The sequence below is a fragment of the Fringilla coelebs genome, assembly GCF_963513975.1.
Source record: "Fringilla coelebs genome assembly, chromosome: 11".
NCBI lineage: Eukaryota > Metazoa > Chordata > Aves > Passeriformes > Fringillidae > Fringilla > Fringilla coelebs.
This window is the reverse complement of record NC_140037.1, coordinates 4,451,177-4,471,697: the sequence shown is the minus strand read 5'-3', so window position 1 is coordinate 4,471,697 and position 20,521 is coordinate 4,451,177. Positions and strand designations below refer to the sequence as shown.

Sequence of the window (20,521 nt, the reverse complement as noted above, 5' to 3'; positions counted from 1 at the left end):
AATAAATAATCTTGCAGTTCAGGTCCTCAGGCTACTGGAAATTAACCACTCCTAGAAGCAAAATATACATCAATAAATGTATTCCTGTTGAAATTAATTTAGAAAGGAAACTATCAATATAATAATTGTCTATACAAAATAATTATTTTTCACAATATGTAAATAAAGATTTTCCAAATTCTATTAAACATATATCTACATACATAGGAATAGTTTTAAGTAAAAATACAGCAATTAATGCTTTTTCCACACTGTGTATGATGGATGGGTCCAAATCAGCCTCGACCAATCACTCAGTGAAACTGTCAACTTCAAGAGCAGACTTCAGAGGACTGTATCCTTTTTACTTAAAAGAAGAGCAGGATAATTATAGTTAATTATATCAGAAGATAACACTAATTCTATTTTCTCACTTTTTATACTGTCCTATTATCTCTGAGACATAATGTTAGATGCTTTGGCTACAATATTTTTCATCCATCTTCTTGCTTAGCCATTCACTTAATTGCTTCAAATTTCACATAAACCCCTTTGACACAATCAGCAATGAAAAAACCAAAATATGAGAAAGATATATGGTTGCAATCCTCAAAAAGAATAAAGGAAGTTTGGTATCTAACTTAAGAATGACTTCATCTTCATGCAGTAGTGCCCTATGAATTTCCCTGTGTCTAGGTTTATTATTTTTCCTTAAACCAATATCCAACTCAGGGAACGTGTACAACACTACTTAGCAATTCTGTGTATTGTGCCCTTACATTTAATTGACATCTGTGTTCAGATCTGAAGAATTAATCCTTTTACAATTACTTCATCTAAGAAAATATACAGATATATTATTTTGCCATGATCTGACATATTTTAACATAAAATTAATTTAAATTCTCTGAAACATCTTAATTTTCAGAAAATGTAAAAGTTTATATGTTATGGATGCAATGAAAATCCCCAAAAAACTGTACAGCATATGCAGGAAAGGGGAGAAATGCAGAAGAGAAAAAGAATAAAAGTATTTCTAGCTATTATTATCATTTTCATATATATAATTAACATAAAGTAAAAATTAGTTTAAATTAGTCTGACAATTAGGGGAAGAAATGCTCCTCAAAATATTGCAGTAGTTGTCACTACATGGTAATGATTACCCTACAGTAACTAGTAATAAAACTCAGTCCTTCTGGTCCTAATAACTCTCTCAGATGATGATTAGGAAATTTTAAGAGTTTTGTGAAAAGTGACTTTCAAGAATTATGTTTACCTACCTAATCAATCTTTTCAAATGGGGATTATGACAGTGGGAGGTATGATCATAAATTCCAGAACAAAAATCAATCTTCCAGTGAGAGATTACAAAATACATTTTTGGAAGAGCTTTTGTACTTGGAGAAAAATTATCGGTGGAGAAAAGCTTAAGTTCCTCAGCCACAGCAGGAAATTCATCAAATCTGTATATCATTCTTTCAGAGTATGGAAATTTGATGATTCTTAGAATTTTCCTTATCATGTTCCTGTAAATTTGAGTATTTTAGCAACAGCGTGGATGCAAATCATGCATGATAATAGGAATGGATAAGAAAGCCTATTTTTTCCCCTCATTACTCAGCTCCCCATTGCTCAAGTACAGGAATTACACACAACAGAAGTAGGAAAGTTACATTTGCCTGGCATTCTGCTGGGGCTCACTAGAACTCTTGCTACTGCAAAAGGAACCTTGTGAACACGGGTGCTCTGCAACCAATCATTGAACTAGTTCACTTACTGGGAAAGGAGAGTGACTCTTTTATAAGAGAGGTGCTTTCAGCTTCACCCAAGAGGGAAAGAGGATTGAGAGGAAAAAAATAAAGAGAAAAGTACACCATTGGTAACCGTGTCTCTGCTGCCGTGGGGAACAGGAAACTGAGCAAGGAGAATATTATCCTCACAGTTGACAAAAAGACCAAAAAGCCTTCTTGAGTCTTCTTATCAACGTTATTTAAATGCATCCTATGACCTTAGGAAAAGGAAGATTCCACACTTCCTAATCACATCACCTTACTCTAATGAGTCACAATGAGTTTGGTCAGTCTACTACAGAAGAGTGCTCACTAAAACTGATTCCTAATCAAAACCACCAGTATTTCACATTGTCTCATACATGTTTCATATGGAGGAAACAAACTTGAGGTGCTCGGGGCTATAACGTAATTTCAAATAAAATACAGATGTTAGTAATACCAAATTGCTGATGAAAATTTTAATACAAAGCAGATTTTTATACAAAATACATATTTATTGTCATACCACAATGAAGTATGTTGTAGAAAAGACAGAATTAGAGCAGTGGACATAGCTTGAAAGTTCTTAGGTTTTATAAACTAATTTTTGTGAGGTGAGAACGCTGTTTGATTTGGGGTTTTTTTTTTAAAAACGTTAGGGAATAATACTAATAGATAGTTTTTGCAGACTTTTGCAAACAAATGTGGAAGTTATTAGTTAGTATTAAAGAATTTCTTAATGAAACAATTGCTTGCACAGTAACACCTGCAAAGCAAAGCAGAAATTCAATTCATTTAGGCTGCAGAAGTTTACAAGAAAGTGATCTTTAAAACTTACCATCAATATCTTGCTCAATGATATCTCTTTGCTTCTGGAATATCTCTTTTAAACTGACATAAGCAAACCCAATGTCCTCACATTCAAGATCCTGCTCATCTTCTGGAGGATCACTGACCACTGTAAATTTTAGGCTAAACACACACACACACAAAAAAAAGGTATTTTACTTTGAAAAAGGGTCAAAAACCAAATTAAAAATAATGAAAAATGAAAAACCACACTATTTTACAAGATTAAAATGCAGAAACACCCTTGGTGTTATGGGCAGAATATTTTCATAAATTTTGTTTCTTGGTAGTCCTCTTGCTACAAAAAAGTGGGAAACTGTACTACTGATGAACTTCTGCCTTCCTATTTATTCAATACAGAACTGAAATTTCAGCACAAGCCAAACCAGACATTCTGATAACTGCAGGAAGCAACCTACTTAGTAACACAGGGGACCGTAGTGACATGATGGCACATGTAAGAGATGAATGCTTCTGAGAAAAAGCTCACTGCTGTTATTTTAAGTTATTTTTACCTCAGGTTTGTAAAATATTTAGTATAGTTATCTAAGTACTTATAGGGGAAATTGCAGCACACAGACCAGCTATTGTTTCACTGTGTTGAGGAATCAACTCAGCGCAGGTGGCTCAGGAGCTGCTGCAGGTTGAGCACTGGAGGTGCCCAGCCCAAGGCAAGAGGCTGTGAAGCTGCTATCCCTTAGCACAACAAAGAGCCCAGGGAGCCATGGCCCAGTTAGGGGAGAGACACTCAGAGATACAGGCAGGAGCCAGGAACTCCCAGACTTTGGGCACAGACAGGTGAGGGACACCTGGGGACATGGCGGGAGCCGATGACCCCCAGACTGTCCTGGGAGGGTACGAAAGCCCAGGGCTTCCTTTATTCAGGGTCCTTACTCTGAGGCTCCAACTTCAATTGTTATTGTCTTATTTAATTACTGCAAGGATTGGGACCTCTAAGACTCTGTGACTGGACACCTGCACTGGAGTTGCTGAAGGCAACTGGTCTGACTGGGACAGTTGTGGGGGGTGTAGCTGCCAGGGGACCTCAGTCCCAGATCAGGTGGTGAAGTGTAACTGCCACAGTGGTCCTGGATGGTTGGACAGGCAAATTTCTTTAGCAACTAAATTATCTGTCAGGGAAATAAAAAGGAGTATTTTATCCTTGTTATTGTTAAATCTTAGTAAAACATGCTTCAGTAGAATATGTTTAGCAATGTTCCTGATATAGATGCCAAATAAGGGATATGGAATGAAGAGAGATCACTCTCCCTTTCTTGGAGTGAATCAGTGATTTGTGAGTAAGATTTACAAATTACTCTGATGCTTCAAATGCAATCAGCAGGTATCCTAGTCTTCTGTAAATTAAATGAATCTTTAAATTAATAGTTGTTCCATTTTAATGAATATTGACATTGAAGAAGAAACATAATCAAAGCATGTCATTCGTTCTCTCCAAGTAATGCATATGGCTAGCTCAATGAAAAAAAAAGAATAAGAACAAATTTAGTACTATAAAATTGAACAAGTCTAATTTCTAGTCTTTCTTGTATGTATCCATATAATAGATGTCTGCTACATCCATATATACACACATACATCTTTTTTTCCTTTAAGTTCTGAGGCCAAGGAACACTTCCTGCAGTTCTTAAGACTCCTTTTAGTATTCTGAATTCAGAAAGCAACAAATGTACTACTCTACCATTGCACAGATATATGCTTTTCAAATTCATTACTGACAGACCACTGATTATAGACTCAAGAAACTATGTTCTGTAAAACAAAGTTGTTTTAAAAAAAAAACACCAACAAAAGAAACAACCCCCCCAGAATTAAACCACAGCACTAAACAAACATTAGATAAGTTTGTAATATTTTGTTCCATATGCACCTACTCAGAGAAGAAATAAGACTGGCAGCAGCCAGATCACAATGCAGGTATCATTCCTGGCTGAAACAATTTTTTTCTTGTTAGTTATGTATTAAGTACTTAGGGTTACCTTGTCAGTAAAGACAAACAAAAAGACAAACCACAAGCATTTTTTACAAAGACCTATAATAGAGGTTTTTAGTATTAATCTGTACCTGTTAGCAGGTAGATCTGGCTTTAGAAGAATTGACTTGAGATACTCTCTTTCTGCATGATTATCTTCCTTATCCACATTTATTGCTGCAAAGCAAATAAATTAATATACCTGGTTATCAAAAATTGTTGTAGAAGAAAGAACATGAAGAAAATTGTTGTAGAAGAAAGAACATGAAGAAATGAACTAAGTAAAATAAACGTTTATTTAACTTTCTTTTTTAAGGTAAAACAACAATGTTAGAATCAAATGTTAGAATCATGATCTAATGGTCACTGGCAGGTTTATATGAACACTGTCAAAAAAGATACAAAAGCAGCATCTAAGCATGTCACAGAGCTGCCACTTTCTATTAACAGCAATAGCAGCCATGGTTTTAAAAGTCACAATTTTAAAAGGGTCTTTACTGCTTTGTATTTGAAGTGATTTACTGTATTTTCTTCCACAAAGGAAGATAATGAGAATGTATGGCAAAGTGCTTATCCTTTTTGAAGCCTCAGTAATTCAATCCTCCTTTCCTGCCACAGTATTTCAACAGAAGAACTCTTCAGACCAATGGACTGGAGAAAATCTGTCATCTATATTCCCTATCGAGTGGGCAATGCCAACATAGCAGTGGTTGATGTGACATTTCTGATTGATTTCAGTCTTCAGCTATACATGGAACAATCCAATAGTCTATGAGTAAGAGGAAGATCTAAATGAGTGAATTATTTGGGAAGTTGCATGCTAAAATCAGATTTGTAGATGGTAGCAATTTTAAAGATCTGACTAAGACACCATTTCTGCAAAGCCACTTTTACATAATTATTTTTAAAAGAATGCTTAATTTGAATGTCTGTACTAAGGGTTTGTCAGAAATAGCAATAACCCTAACCCTAACCCTGATTCACCCACTCCAGAATACTCTCAGCTAAAAGTTCAAGACTGAAGCACTCAGGCTGAATCTTAAATGAATGAAAATTCTACCAGGAAGAAGAAGTTAACTGAAATATGATGACATAGCTGGGGAAATAATTAACAAGAGAATTTTAAATTATTACAATAGTTCTATGTATGCTAGAAGTGCAATTATAAAGTATTAATTGGCAATGTATTAGTATGAAACAAGGATGAATTAGTTCCCCTATTAAAAAGTTGCCATTAAAAGAACACTGAGTATTTGCAAGTAGTGACAAAGTCCAATTACATATTATCTCTTTGCAACTAATTTATAGATGTACAGGTTTTAATGTTTTTCTTTTGCTAAGATGTATCATCATGTACTGATAGAAAAATTAGATCATCATGCTCTTTTAAAAAGATTTTAGTTATATATAGTCTAATTTTAAAATTTATGCACTACCAACATATTTATATATGTTGTGATGTTACCCAGTTTAAATACCAGCCTCCTTTGGCATTTCATTGTACACTAGAAAATTGCATACTTACCTCATTTCTTAAAAACCACTTTTAGTATTTCCTAAAATATCTAGAAAATAGGCTAATAGAGTTGGCACATAGAGAAATGCAACTATAATATATAGAAAGTAGGCTTTATTGCAGGTATTTTCATAAGACAGAATTTAAGAGAAGAACCAAGCCTGCTCAGAAATACATCAGACTTACCAGTGCTATAGTTATAGTGAATCCTCTGACCAGTAGGTGGTTTTGGAAGTGACAGTGGGGTCTCCTCTGCAAGGAAGTTGTTTAATCTGCATTCTACAAACAGCTGCTGTATTGTTTCATCTGCTGTAATTCGTGACTCAGTAAGACCAAGTGATGTAATTTTAATCTGGATTTTTTCAACTTCCTATTTAGAAACAAAATATAAACATAATACAAATGATTTTTTGTTTCTTAAGTGTTAATACAAAACAAACATACATTCATACATACATACATATATATATATGTAAATCATCAGCTTTTTATATGATTAATACTGATTGACACACATATACAAAATGAGAATCCAAGCTCCAGGGTTTGTAGCTAAGGCTGTTGTTGCAAGAGATACTGATTTCCATTCAATGTTTAAATTCAATGTTTTTGTAGTAGTCACAGTTTGCTGGTTATCTTTAGGTAAAAAGGCTATCTTAATCACAAATTTCAGCTGTCATCATTTTTACCTATACAGCAAAGTGATCCTGTAACTGCTCAAAATATTGTCAGTAATACAAGGTACTGAAGTTTTCCAAACAAAAGAGAATTGTTAGTATCTACTGCAGACTGTACTATAAACAGTTCAATTAAAATCCATCAAATCACAAAATTGTTAGGTATGTAATGTAATAATGTATTTGTAAAGAATTCAACTTCATATAGTGAACCTTTCTAGTTAAATCAAACACACCTTACAAAGTTAATTTTAACATGTGATAAAAGTAATATCCCAGTTTTTCTTCACTGTAGCCATTTCTTACTATCTTTAACTGAAATTACATTCTTCTGTTCCTCATAGATGATTTCATACTGTTCTGCAAAGTCTGGAATATTTATGTACAGATAAATTTGAGTAAGTTTTATTTAGGTGGGCATGTCAGACTCAAGAGAAAGAGTCAAACATTTCCCGAAGTTACTCTGGGAAGAAAGAAAAGCCACAATCGTTTCAAAACTGGAATATGTAGGTTAGCATTCAATGATGATATTCTTCAAAGAGGAAAAAGAACAAACTGGATACAGAAATGTTGAATTTCTTTAAAACTTATTTCTTTTCAATATATTACTTTATTTTCATAACTTTATTAAAATATTTATTCTATATGGAAATATTTTGACAATTTAAATTTCTAAACTTAAATCACTTGAAGTATTAAATCAAATTCAAAGTATTAGCTTTCTATATTCAGTCTGAATTCCAAGTTAATGTTCTTTTTTAATATGGAGATAGTTTACATTTTGCTGAGAAAATTATAAAATTAATCAAAATGAAAAGCAATGTATCCTATTGTAAAAATATCCACCATACATAATTTCCATTGCTGTCAAGTCCTTTCAGTATTTGATTATGCAATTTTACCCCCTCCTTTCAAAAGACTTTTCTTTTTATTATGTATCCTATGACACTTTAACAAGAAGTCAAAATCTGGATCAATATTTCAAATAAGATTCTTCCACTATTCAGCAGGTTCATGGAAATTCTACCAGGATAACAGAAAAAAATCCACACCATTCTGTCTCTACTAATAAAGGTTCATACCTGTAGAAATTTTTTTTTCCTAAAATCTAATAAGTTAAATGGCTACTGAATGTCATTAAAGTGATGGTCTTTGACTTGAATATACTTTTCATACTCAAATTTATAAATGAAATTAAACAAAATGAAGTATTTTATAATTAATCATACATCATAGACAAGAAGAAAAAATAAGTAACTGGTACAACTTGATACTGAAAAATCTGTTAGATATGCCTTATGATCAATATATCTAAGAAATAACAATGAAGTGTGTAATTTGCAACATACAAATAACCCTGGTGTGATCTTAAATTACTTATACAATGCAGCATACAATTCATATTTATACGATAACTAGCACAATGTTCTCCAAAAATCACAAAGCCTATTTACAGTATTTGAGTATCAGCAGGATAATTATCTCAAAAGATAAAAGGCAGTGATTTCTGATCTTAACCAAACAAAAAAGTAATTTTGACAAGCTGTATTCTATAATCAACCTAAGAATTCAAGCAAAGTAATGTGTATTTTCAAAATCCAACTTCTATCACACGTTGCCTTAATAGTGTACAGCTTTTACTGGTTTTATCTACTGTTCACAAACATGCACATTGTTACTGAAAAACAGATCAGTGGAGGAACGGAGGAATTAATCAACCTGAAATTAATCTACATACAAAATACTCTCAGAATTGTTCTTAAATAATTTTGATAAAATAAAATACAGGATGACTAGAAAGGTATAGAGCAACTGTATTATAGTTTGACTTCATAGTGATTACTAGTATTCATTTTAGTTCTCAAAATTACAGGTGAAATTTTTTTACATTTTATTTATAAATTATGCACTCTTCAAAAGTACTGTATTTTTCTGAAGAACATGTAAGTGACAGCATTTCTACAAATCTAATGTAGTTGAAAACATGTAGCTTCCTAAAGATGTACTTTTTACAGCTTAAAAAAAAAGGAGCAGTATTTCTTATACATGTTTATTGTTACTAGTTACTTTGTAAGACACCACATAGCCTTAAAAAGAGCACTTCAAAAAAATAACCTACCTCTAGGATATTGTGGAACATTTAAACCTGTTAATTTTAAGTACTAGTTTTATGGCTAAGATTGTTCAGCCAATGTTAGATCTAAAAGTGTGATTTTTTTTTTTTTAAGAACTATCCTATTGAAATACTATTCTAAGTAAGTTTTCCAAATTTATATCATGCTGTGTTATTTTGCATATATGACTTCTAGTCCTGAATTGCTGGTTTTAAGAATAAATCACGAGATTTGATACTGTACATGTACAGCTTAATTGAAAACTGATGTTAAATATAGCAAAGCTACTCTTAGAGGACATGAGGCTTAAAATATTTTTCTTAGTCTTACCAAATAATTGCCATGTATACTCTGACTCAGCTGTTTAATATTTGTGGAAACTGGACTCGAAATAATACAGTCATCACTATCAGTTTTTATTGAATCAACAGCATCATCCTCTTGATGATCTTCTTGATCTTAAAAAAAAAAAAAAAAATCAATGCAGGTAACACCCACTATATTTTAGACCACCTAAGACTTAATGAGAAATCTGATATCAGTAAATTTCCTTTTCTAATATAAAAAGAGTAAGTGTCAGGTAAATCTTCTCTTCCTTGAAGAAGACTAATGTTGTGAATCAATGACATTTAGAGTCATCTAATCTGCATTTTTTCTGGTTTGTTAAAAAAAAATAACGTTTTCCAGATGCAAACTGGCTAATAGAGTAAGTCCTGAAATGAACTAAGTATGCACAACTGTTAGCTTTATTTAAGAATATGGTCTGAATTTCCTCTGACTTCCTTTAACTCCATGCATATGTAAAAGAAGAAGGAACTTTTTTTCTTTAGTAAAAAAGTAGTTCTGTATGCAGATGCATTACTTTCTGAAACATTGCAGAGCATTTTTTTTCCATTAAGGAAATTATAAAGACAACTGGTATTCAAAATCAACATTCAACAAGTTTTTCCAATATTTTTAATGAATTCTTATGCAAAAGCTGCCAACAACCAAACATAAAATTTTAGCATTCTGCTTCTACTTTTATTTTAAACTTGGTATCATGGATTTGGTTATTGCTAAAATACACAGTTTAAGCTTGGAGCTGGAATAGGTTGACCTGGCTTTTATAATCTTTAAATAAATCTAATAACTTTGTGTCACACATGCGATACAGCATCCTAGCCCTCTCACTCTGTGAAAGGATTCCAGTATCAGCATTGGCTGTTATCTAGAGACAAAAAGAGCATATTCATTAAAATAGTCTTTGGAACAGTATAGATCTAAGGGAAAATATGAAGACATTTACAATAGAAGCCAGGTTTCCTTTAGTATTTCATGAATCTAAGTCATATATCAGATTTTTGCAATCAATTACAATATGGTTTCCATTTGGGAAGAAAACACATCTTATCCACCACCCAGCTTCAGCTGTAGCCTACGCCAGAATATAATTTATGTCATAATGAGGCAGCTTCCACTACTAGTAAGAAATGCTTATGAAAATGGGAAGAGAAAGGTTTTTTCAGAAAATACAGCTACTTATTAATAACAATGAATTCTACCTTCTGGTCCTAATTCTTCCATTATTTCTGTCTCATCTCTAGAAGTAACGAATGTTTGGTCAGCCCATTGCTCCTCTGACAGATGAGAGAGCTCTTCTTTTTCCTGCTGAATTTCTTCAGCCATCTCCTTCATTTTGTCACCCGACAGCTGTTTAGCATCCTGTACCACATGCTACAGAAAGAAAAACTTACAGTCTTTATAAAACTCCTTGAAAAGCAGAAGTTACTTAAGTTCAAAACTTGAAGAGTTACGGCCAGATTCATTATCCAGAGCCTTTTAACAACTGTACTGCTTACACAGTGCAGGAAACAATGAGAAAGTGTCAACTGCTGTAACATATAATTCATATACAGCAGAAAGACATTTATCTAACTGCAGTTGTGAAAACATAACTATTATAATGATTTTGTACCTATCAACATATATACAGCCTGTTTGATTTCCAGTTTCATTTATATTTCATCTTTTTCTACAAGTTTTACAAGACTCAGTCAAAAAACCCCAAAATACACACTGTACCCAAGAAGAACTTTTGATAGCTAGATTTACATACATAGGCCTGCACATAATTTTACCTGTGTGCATGTGAATTGATTTTGGTATCAATGTTACTAGCTCAAATCTGTAGTTAGGCCATTGTTATAACTGTAGTGAACTCTATGGAATTGCATTTTAAATGTCAAAGTACTTCTGCATTATTTTCAAATACAGATCCCTAAGTTAGGAATAAAACAAGGGGAAGACTTTAATATACAGTAGACAATTATTATACAAAAGTAGGTATAGATTTACTGGCGGAGAAGCATTTGGACAGAAAATGCCCCCTTTACCTCCCTGCATTACCATCACTGGTTCTTATCCTCTGCTAGAAATTTTACATACGAGGCTGGACAATTCTCACAAGCAGTTTGGGTGAGTCAAACCATTCATCCCACCTTTTAGTGATTCTCCTTTTTTATTTGCTTTGGCATGGATCACATTGACAAGAAATTTTATTAAGAACTAGATTCTCTGCTATTGAGAAAATGAACTGGAAAATGAAACAGACTTCCCATTTTAATCAGTCGAACTTCTGTTTTTCTTGCATGGACACTTTCTTGTCATTTTATCACAAGACTTAGACATCAGAGAAGGCCCAGCTGTTTCATTGTTTACGCCTAATAGTACTTTTGTCCTTAACCAGACAATGAGGTTTAGATTTTTAAAACAGCTAGAGGAGCTGCCACCCAACAACAAAGACTTCTGATGGAGACCAAGTAGCTGTCTCACTTAGAAAATCCTAGTTCGAGAAAAACTGTCAAACTTTGAGAAGCTACTGTTTGGACAGCTGAAGATATTTTGCATGTGCAACTATCTGGCTAACATTTCAGTTTTTTATATCTAAGCTCTCAAAAGATTATATTCACCAACATTTGACTTTATGTTTTTTAAAGTTGATAAATGCAACAGATCAACTTAATTCTTATTTCCAGTCTATATTCTATAGCCCTCAACAAAGTTCTAGTCATAGTAAACTAAACAGTAACAAAATCTGCTAATTAAAAATTGATATTAACCTTTCAAAGAATAAATCCAATTAAGTAATTTCTTAAAGGAAAAAAAACCACAACTATTTTTTAAATTAATGCAATTTTATTAATATTATAATTATATGTAATAGATAACCATAACCTTTTATAATTGCCAATTAAAGAACTTACCTTTACTTACTGGATTTACTTAAAAGACTATACACAACCTATTTTTAGTACTCCGAATGCAAATTATTTCAAAAGAAAATTTACAAAATGCAGCAAATACATTTGAGTTAGTTCCATGCTGACTCTCTTAGACTCTGGAAGGACATACAGGTGACAGTGTATGCCAAGTTAAGAAGTATCATTATTTTCAGAATGTGTGCAATCTCAGCTGATAAACTTAATTTTAGAGGTGACTCTGAACTGTGTCAAATTGTGTATGCCATTAGCCCAACAGTCAGGATCTGTTTGGATTAAGCTGGTTTCTATAGAGGCATTTATATGCAGTGCAAGTGGTACACTGTAGGAAGACACTTGAATAATGCAGAGAGTTGAGAAACACAGTGTACAGCGTGCTGATTGGTCCTGTTAGAATCTGCGCTAAGCCAGTGGAAATTGAAGCTTGTAAACTGTGGAGGATATCAAGCAGTTCTGAGGGAGTCACACAAATTTCACTGCATTGCATCCCCCACCTCTATGCAGTACTATGCTATCCTTCATTGCCTGGGACAGTGCAGTATTGTGCTGCTAAAATAATCCAGTGTTCTTAATTATTAGTTCCACAAATTGCCTATATGGAGCTACAAGTAGCCTTTCATGCTTCATCGTGCATGACAGAAATACTTAGAACTTACTGCCATCTGTACAGCACTAAGATCCAGAAAAGAGACTCTCTTGTGTGCTTGAGCTGCACGCTGCTTCACTTTGAGTGTTGGAGTCTGTAATAAACAAATATATTGAAGAATATTTATTGCCATCTTATTTTATATTAAATTATGAGGAACTCTAATTTTTTTTCAAAGCCAAATCTAATGGCACTAAATTCAATTCTAATCAGATACAATTTAACAGAATTCATACACAACATACTTCTCAGATTACATCACGGAACCCATGGAGATTTTATACATAATATAAATTTACATTATGGAATAATATAAAACATTAGAGTTACTCCAGACATAGAATATTTTAAACAGCTTAGGTTAAAAAAAAGCCAACTAAAAACTTAAGTATTGTAATTTATAAATTTCAACCTGTTTGCTTTTATTTCTTAAATGACTGTTAAAGATGTATCAAAGTCCCTTCTTTTTTTGTGGCCCTAAATTAAAAAGTGATTGTAAAGTGAATTTTATTTTCAAAATGCTCTTCAATATCCAGTTTAAAAACAGTAAAAAAAACATTGTGAAGGAATTTCAACTCATAATACTCCAATGTTAAGGACTTCAAAACCTTTTTGAACAACTGCTTCACCCACTCTATGTATCTGACACCTAGTTGGTTTAAAATTCATGAATATTATCCTAAAACATCTGCCACTTATAGCTCAAGAAAATGAAATATAATGTCAAATGTTATAGTGACAATTTCAGTAAAAATAAATAAGTTAAAACTTTGCCTCTTCAGACAAGGTAGAATTCAACTAGTTCTTGATCTCTTTATATGAAAAACTGCTAACGTATTTTCCAGTTCAAGAATCTTTATTACACTTTGAACATATCAAGACTTGACCTATTTGGTCATATTTTAAAAAGAAAGAATTGAACAGCTAATTTATCAAACTATTGTAGAATCACAGAATGGTTTGGATTGGAAGGGAACTTAAAATTTGGTCGCAAACTCCCTGCCAGGGCAGGGACACCTTCCACTAGACCAGGTGCTCCAAGCCCCATCCAACCTGGTCTCGGACACTTCCAGAGATGGGGAAGCCCCAGCTTCTCCAGGAAACCTGTCCCAGTTGAAGGAACAGCTGGAGTAGTGTCAGGAGAGGGACAGGTTGGACATCAGGAACAGGTTCTCTGCACCGAGGGTGGTCGGGCACTGAACAAGCTCCCCAGGGAATGATCATGGTCCCAAGGCTGCCAGAGCTCCGAGAGCATTTGGACAATTGGGATTGTACCAATTTGCATTTGGAGCATTTGGGATTGTTGAGGTGTCTGTGCAGGGCCAGGAGGTTGACTCAATCATTCTGGTAAGTGCCTTCTAACTCAGCCTATTCTATGATTCTATGAAGAATTTCTGCCTTCTAATCTAAATCAACTTTCCTCAAATTTGAAGTCATTCCCCCTTGTCCTATGCTCTTAAAAAAAGCCTCTCTCCAGCCTTCTTGTAGGCTTCCTTAGGTACTGGAAGGCTGCAATTAGGTCACCCTGAAGTTTCTCTTCTCCAAGAAGTAATTCTCTCTATCAAGTACAGACCCAAACATACCTTGGATGGTTGTTCATGTTCCCTAAAACTGGGCGTTATATATCCCAGATCCTTTGACCTCTGTTTGTAGGGAATAATAGCTTGGTCCATAGGAACTTGTAACCTGATCCAGTATTCCACAGTACCATAATTTTGAATGTGTCCTGTTTTTCCTAAGGAATAAATAGGGGATTGCATTAATTTTCTTTTCAACATTGAGGTATGTTACTCAAAAGCTAGGAAAAACCACAAATTCAAGATTTATAGAACAGCCACAAATTAAAGATTGTGCCTATGCTTTACACCAGTGCTTGTGATGTGAAATCTGTACTGCAAGTTAGAAACAATTCCTCAGGCTCCTATCGTATGATCTAAAATCAAAACATAGCCATTTTTCCTACTTATATATTTACTACAGGGCAAATTTATCTCCTTAAGGCAAATAAAGGTTAGGACAGTTTTGTTTGTAAACAGTTAGAAGTGTCTCAAAAAGTGGTATGCAATTTAAATTACTGGGAAAGGTACCACTTTACAATGCCTTATTAAACCAGATTTCTACAACAGTAGGCAGTTAGGACGTCACTGAATATGCTAATCTGACAAAATGCTTCTAGAAGAAAAAGTAAGATGCAAAGAACATTCAAGACTTCTTAGAAGTGTCTTGTCCAGGATACCTTAGAATTATTTTAATATAATGAATATGAATGCGCCTAAAATAATCCACAAAATGTAAATAAACACCCTCCTAGATTATGCTATCATATATATATTATTAATAATAATCACCATAATTGGTACCTTTTTCACAATTATATGGCAAACTTTGTCTTACCAGTTTAGATTACACCATTTCTTCCTCTGTTTATGGATAAGAAATGAGAGGATATACTTATGACATTCAGCCCAGATACAAAGCATTGATGTTTGATATGGGCGAAGTAGGGGTGCCTTCTTTTTTGGGTTTTTTCCCTCTTGCCCTGTGGTAATATGCCATTATGGGCAAAATTACACCCATCCCAGCTTTCCACAGATGTTGGCAGAATCACAAGAACATGCTGTGCATCCAACAGAAAATAGCATTCTTGTAAACACTTTTTTTTTCCTTTTGAAATAGTAATGCACAAATTCAATTTTGGTCAAATATGCATTATTTATCACTTGCAATACACTGACACATAATCAAACAGAATACTTTGCAATATTTTAACTACCAACTAAATTTGCTGTGTTGTAGATCTTGCCATCCTTTTCCAAGATTTCATGGAACTTAAGCTGACAAGAAGCAATTGTTTCATAATCTATGCCGTACGCACGATGAACCTCCAGTGTGATGCTGTTTTCCTGTATATAGTGAAAGAAGCTATCATCAGACTGCACAAGAAACTGAGAAGTGAAGTCATATAATGGGGTCTTCCCATGAACTACTGGGGTTATCTGAAGTTCAAAGTCATAGAATGCGTAAGTACAAAAGGTTGCAGGTTCCCAGTCACCAAAAGTGTGCATAGCTTCAGAAGAAAAGATCACTTTGCTGATATGAATTTCAAAAAGGTTCTCTCCTCTTTCCAAATGAACAGTTTCAACAAATCCTCCCACTGGATCACTCGGCAATGCTTCTTGTCTGGGCTTAAGTGGTTTTGTATCATATACAACGTTTCTTAGTTGGGCTGCAACAGATAAAATAGAGTTATAATATGATTGTCTTTTTAAAAACTCAAATACAATTAATGACTGAGAAGAAAGGATGAAAGTATAATTCAATTATATGAACAATGTTACTGTCATAAAGGCACTATCAAAAATAATTCGTACACTGAATGCCCACTGAGCGCACTGGCAACAATCAAGAGCATTTCCTCAATGGACCCGCCTCAGTATGCATAGACACAGGCCTCTAACAGTTATTATCCAGTTATAAAGGAGTGAAAAAGGTAAAATTCAGAAGTCTTATGCAAGAATCAAAGTAAGTATCACTATGCAAATGTAGCAGAGATTTAAGATGCACATTTTTGTAGGGTTGATCTAAATTTGCCAGAGAAAGAAATAATACATCTGACTTTCAACACATGTTACATCTTGAGTGGACAGAACTATTTGCAAAGACCTTCACATGTTTCCCAGCCTCAGGTGATAAGCGGTTAATAAGTGGTTAACAGGTTGGATGGGGCTCTGAGTAGTCTAGGAGTGGAAGGTGTCCTACCCCTGGCAGGTGTTTGGAACAAGATGGATTCCAGCCCAAGCCATTCTGGAATTGTATGATTCTAAGAAATCAAAATACATGCTTACAAAATTAGGACATAAACCATGATGCAATAGATGCAACTTGGAGACAAAATGTGAAAATTGTTTCAACATCAGAGTTTGTAAAATATCCTATTTGAGGCTTCCTATGCACCTTTTACACAGTGAAGCCACTAAAAAAATACTTGAAATTCATCCTGTTTAAATACTATGTCAGTATATTATAACAAGACTGGGGGGATTTTAGTAACACAAAGTGATTCTGTAATGATAGTATTGCAAAGTAAAAGGTTGACCATAAAAGTATGATTTATTTAAAAAAACAAGTCTGGTAATTTTATTCTTATAGCTGCAGTATAAAAACCACTTTGTTGAATTTGGTTTAATTAATAACTGTCATTTAAGTCAATGAAAATTAACTGGAATAGATACCTTTCCATGAAAGAACTGACCTTTCTAGTAGATTTAGGAATGGAAAAGTGTTTCACCTGAAGAACAAATTTAAAACAGTAATTTGGAAGAGATAAAATATTAAAAAAAATTACTGAAGAATATAATTTAAAGATACCTTCTAGTTTTCTAATACGTGCAGCTCTAATATCGAGAAGATGGGTATACTGTTCCAATTTTAACTCATAGTCTTTCTGTAGACTTTCCATCTTTCTTGTCATTGTTTCTACTTCAGTCTGAAAAACAATTGCATGTAAAAAGAACTTCTGAGGATTGTCTGTACTGATGTTGCAAATGCTTTTGGCTACAAGTTAAAATACAGTTAGATTTGAGGAAAAAACATTTAGAGTATGCAAAAATAGCAGCAGTTCTAATGTCAGCAAAATCTAAAAACATCACTAGGAAAAACAGAGTAGCTTTTGTTTTAGGACAATATACCTAACAGTTTCTTTAATGATTTTGTTATTTTAAATGCTAATTAATTGAATGAAAAGTCAAAATATGATCTGCACTAATCGAACAGTGGAAGTAGAAAGAAGACAGTGAAAGCAAAGTGGTATGGAAAAGGAAGCTTATTTGATAAGCACATTTACTTGTGAAGACCTGGTAGGAGCTCATAGATAACGCTTAGAGAGAAGGCACAGTCTGACGGTTAAGGGCAGGATGAGCTAAAAGACTACAATTTAGTCACTTGAATCTCATGTTTTTTAAACAATACCTTAAGCAACAGCAGATTTTATGTTTGGTTCCCCATGCACAGACTGGCTTTGTTGCTGAATTTGCAAATTTTAACTATTACAAGCGTCAGAGCTACAAAGGTAAAAATGTTATTATCAGGTTATTTCCCACTGTGAGTAGAGTTTAGTACCTGGTAATTTTTGCTAATTTTATGCTGCACAAGTAACAAATTCCTTGTCTTTTCGAGTTCTTGCACAGTTTCTGCATGTGTTAACTGCAGCTCCTGCACAGAGCCTTCTAAATCTTTATGGATATCATCTTCCACTTTTTCCAAGAACAGAAGGTCCACATTCTTTTGTTGCTTTCGATCCTGGAGTATATTAGAAAAATTAGAAGAAAATATTTTTGCAAAAGATTTGCATGTATTTGTGCATGGCTTAATGAAACACTGGCATATACTTTCGGTACAACGGTAAGGCAGGAAGCAGAACTTTATAAACTTTAAGCACATGGTAACACAAAAATAGGAATGAGGTAGACTAGAATGTGTCAGGATTGTTTTCAGCAATGTAATCTCATGATTATCAGGAACCAATTAAAATGCATCAGATATTCAGAAGCAATCACTCACTCAATCCAATGAAAATACAAACATATATTTGCCTTTCTCATAATTAATAATCCTGCCTCCGTAAATATACAAACCCCAAATTATTATTCTCAAGTCTACATTCCATCTGTTATTTATACTGGGGAGCTGATTTTCATTGAGGTTTTCTGTATATTTGGGGTTTTTTTAATTATCATTATAAAATCATCATTACAGCAAACACTTCCTCAAGAAAATAAAACATAAATTACCCAAACAGTGGAAACATTGCAAAATTATTTGTTCACTGATTTCTTCCTCTCACTCAATTTTTAATTTGTGCAAGAGAAAAAAGAATAGAGTATTTTCTGAGTATTTATGTTTTTCTGTTTTAATAAACAAAGATAAGCTCTGAAGATAAGTTCCTGTGGTATTGCTATACCACACACTGGAATTTCCATGCTGATGGTATACTTACATCAATTATAGAATTAATAAACAAAATTGGTTTTTGTAAACATTATAAGGATAACAAGATGCTGTGATAAGTCATTTAACTGAGAAAAATGAAGTTTTTTTAAATGGCTGTGAATCTGATTTAATTCACCTTTGCTGTTATAATGAATTATTTACATAAATTAAGATTTAACTCTGGCAATCTTTTCATCTTCCCTTCTGATTAACTGTAACTAAAAAATGACAAGACCAGTGGTTAATGCCTCATTTGAGCTTGAGGCATTAACTACTGAAAGATGCCCAAATAATTCAGCCCTTGAAAATTCCAGGTGTGTAGAAAGCATGCAATGGTCAGCCAAGGGTTTAACAAAAGAAGAGAAAACCCAACAAAAACACGTTGCAGAAATGAGAAAATAAGAGAATGCAAAATATGGAATTCTAGAATGGTTTGGGTTGAAAGGGATCCTAAATATTATCTAGTTCCAACCCCACAATCTTTGTAAGATACATTTATAAGTAAGAGGGTTTCATCAAATTCTGCCACACCAACATCACTTTCCTGAAATTTAATGGAAAGGTGTTACGAGATGTGAATTGAAGAAATACATTCAGAATAACAAGATACATTCTCACTACACAAGATATTTTGCTTGATTGCACGAACAAATAAACACTTATTTTTCTATATTTTTTGACTATCAAGAAGTATCTGCACTATGCATAACACATAGAGGGGGTTTTTTCCTCATATTTGAAACAAAAATACAGTTCACCTTGGTTAAAAACTTCACTTGATTTTTCAGATCATCTAGTTGTTGTTTTTGTTCCAGGTAGCGTAACTGCAGGTCTTTGTTGTCTTTCATCAGCTTTTCCTTTTGGTCTTGATATAGAAGAATAAAATATTCACTTTATTAAACATAGTTAAGAAAATTACAAACTTGAGCTTTTCATTTTCATATATGCATGAAAATTTCATTGCAAAATGCAGAAACTAATGCATTTTGTAAGGAGAAATCTTAGTGTCCTTGTTCTGGTTAGGACAGGGTTAATTTTTGCAAGACGTCAACTTTTACTGACACAATCAGTACTTCTCTATTAAGACAATCATAAAGAAATTGTACTTATTAAATAGTGTACTCTGTCAAACATTACTACAAGTAAGAGCAACAAATGCAGCAATTAATGAGATTTTATTAATGCAAAATAAAAAGTACTTAGACATAAGTAAGTAAATACATACATGTTCCAGATTGCAAGGCAAGATGTATTCTATTGCCATCTGTATGGCAGTTGTCTGGTGTCAAGTGGGCAATGCTCCTTATCTCTCTTCCTGAGTGATCATAATCAACAGGGGACATCTGCTGATAAGGGGCTATTGAATGTCACCACACAACTGATAAGAACTATAACATCCCATTGTGAGATGCTCTGCCCAGAGGGAGGAGCCAAGCAGTGCCATGCAGATATAACCTGCAAGGTTCTGACACCAAGACAGCCTTTGCTCCACTGGACTGCCCAGAGGAACAGCAGCTGCTTCTGCTTCCACAGATCTGTGGAGGAAGAATTCACCCCTTTCCTACAGGACTGCCCTGCTCCAACAGAACCACCCCTGACACTCCAGGAGGAATGCAGCCCCTTTTCCAACCGGACTGCTACCAACACCCTGACCCACAGGGTGTCAGGTTGTGTTCTGACTCTGACAGTGTTGTTATGGTGTATTGAATTGTTGTATTTTATCATTT

General features: G+C 33.9%; 1 protein-coding gene across 3 annotated transcripts in view; it reads right to left on the bottom strand.

Annotated features, from left to right (window-relative positions):
- RPGRIP1L (RPGRIP1 like) overlaps positions 1–20,521 on the bottom strand; it is a 45,789-nt gene that overhangs the window by 1,322 nt on the left and 23,946 nt on the right. For all 3 annotated transcript variants that reach the window (XM_084212904.1, XM_084212905.1, XM_084212906.1), the window contains 11 exons: positions 19,553–19,659; positions 17,925–18,104; positions 17,175–17,292; positions 15,580–16,032; positions 14,390–14,541; positions 12,817–12,900; positions 10,445–10,616; positions 9,231–9,358; positions 6,296–6,479; positions 4,686–4,770; positions 2,593–2,726 (listed from right to left, as the gene is read on the bottom strand). In XM_084212904.1, coding sequence (XP_084069030.1) covers positions 2,593–2,726; positions 4,686–4,770; positions 6,296–6,479; positions 9,231–9,358; positions 10,445–10,616; positions 12,817–12,900; positions 14,390–14,541; positions 15,580–16,032; positions 17,175–17,292; positions 17,925–18,104; positions 19,553–19,659 — 1,797 coding nt within the window. The remainder of the gene's footprint in view (positions 1–2,592; positions 2,727–4,685; positions 4,771–6,295; positions 6,480–9,230; positions 9,359–10,444; positions 10,617–12,816; positions 12,901–14,389; positions 14,542–15,579; positions 16,033–17,174; positions 17,293–17,924; positions 18,105–19,552; positions 19,660–20,521) is intronic.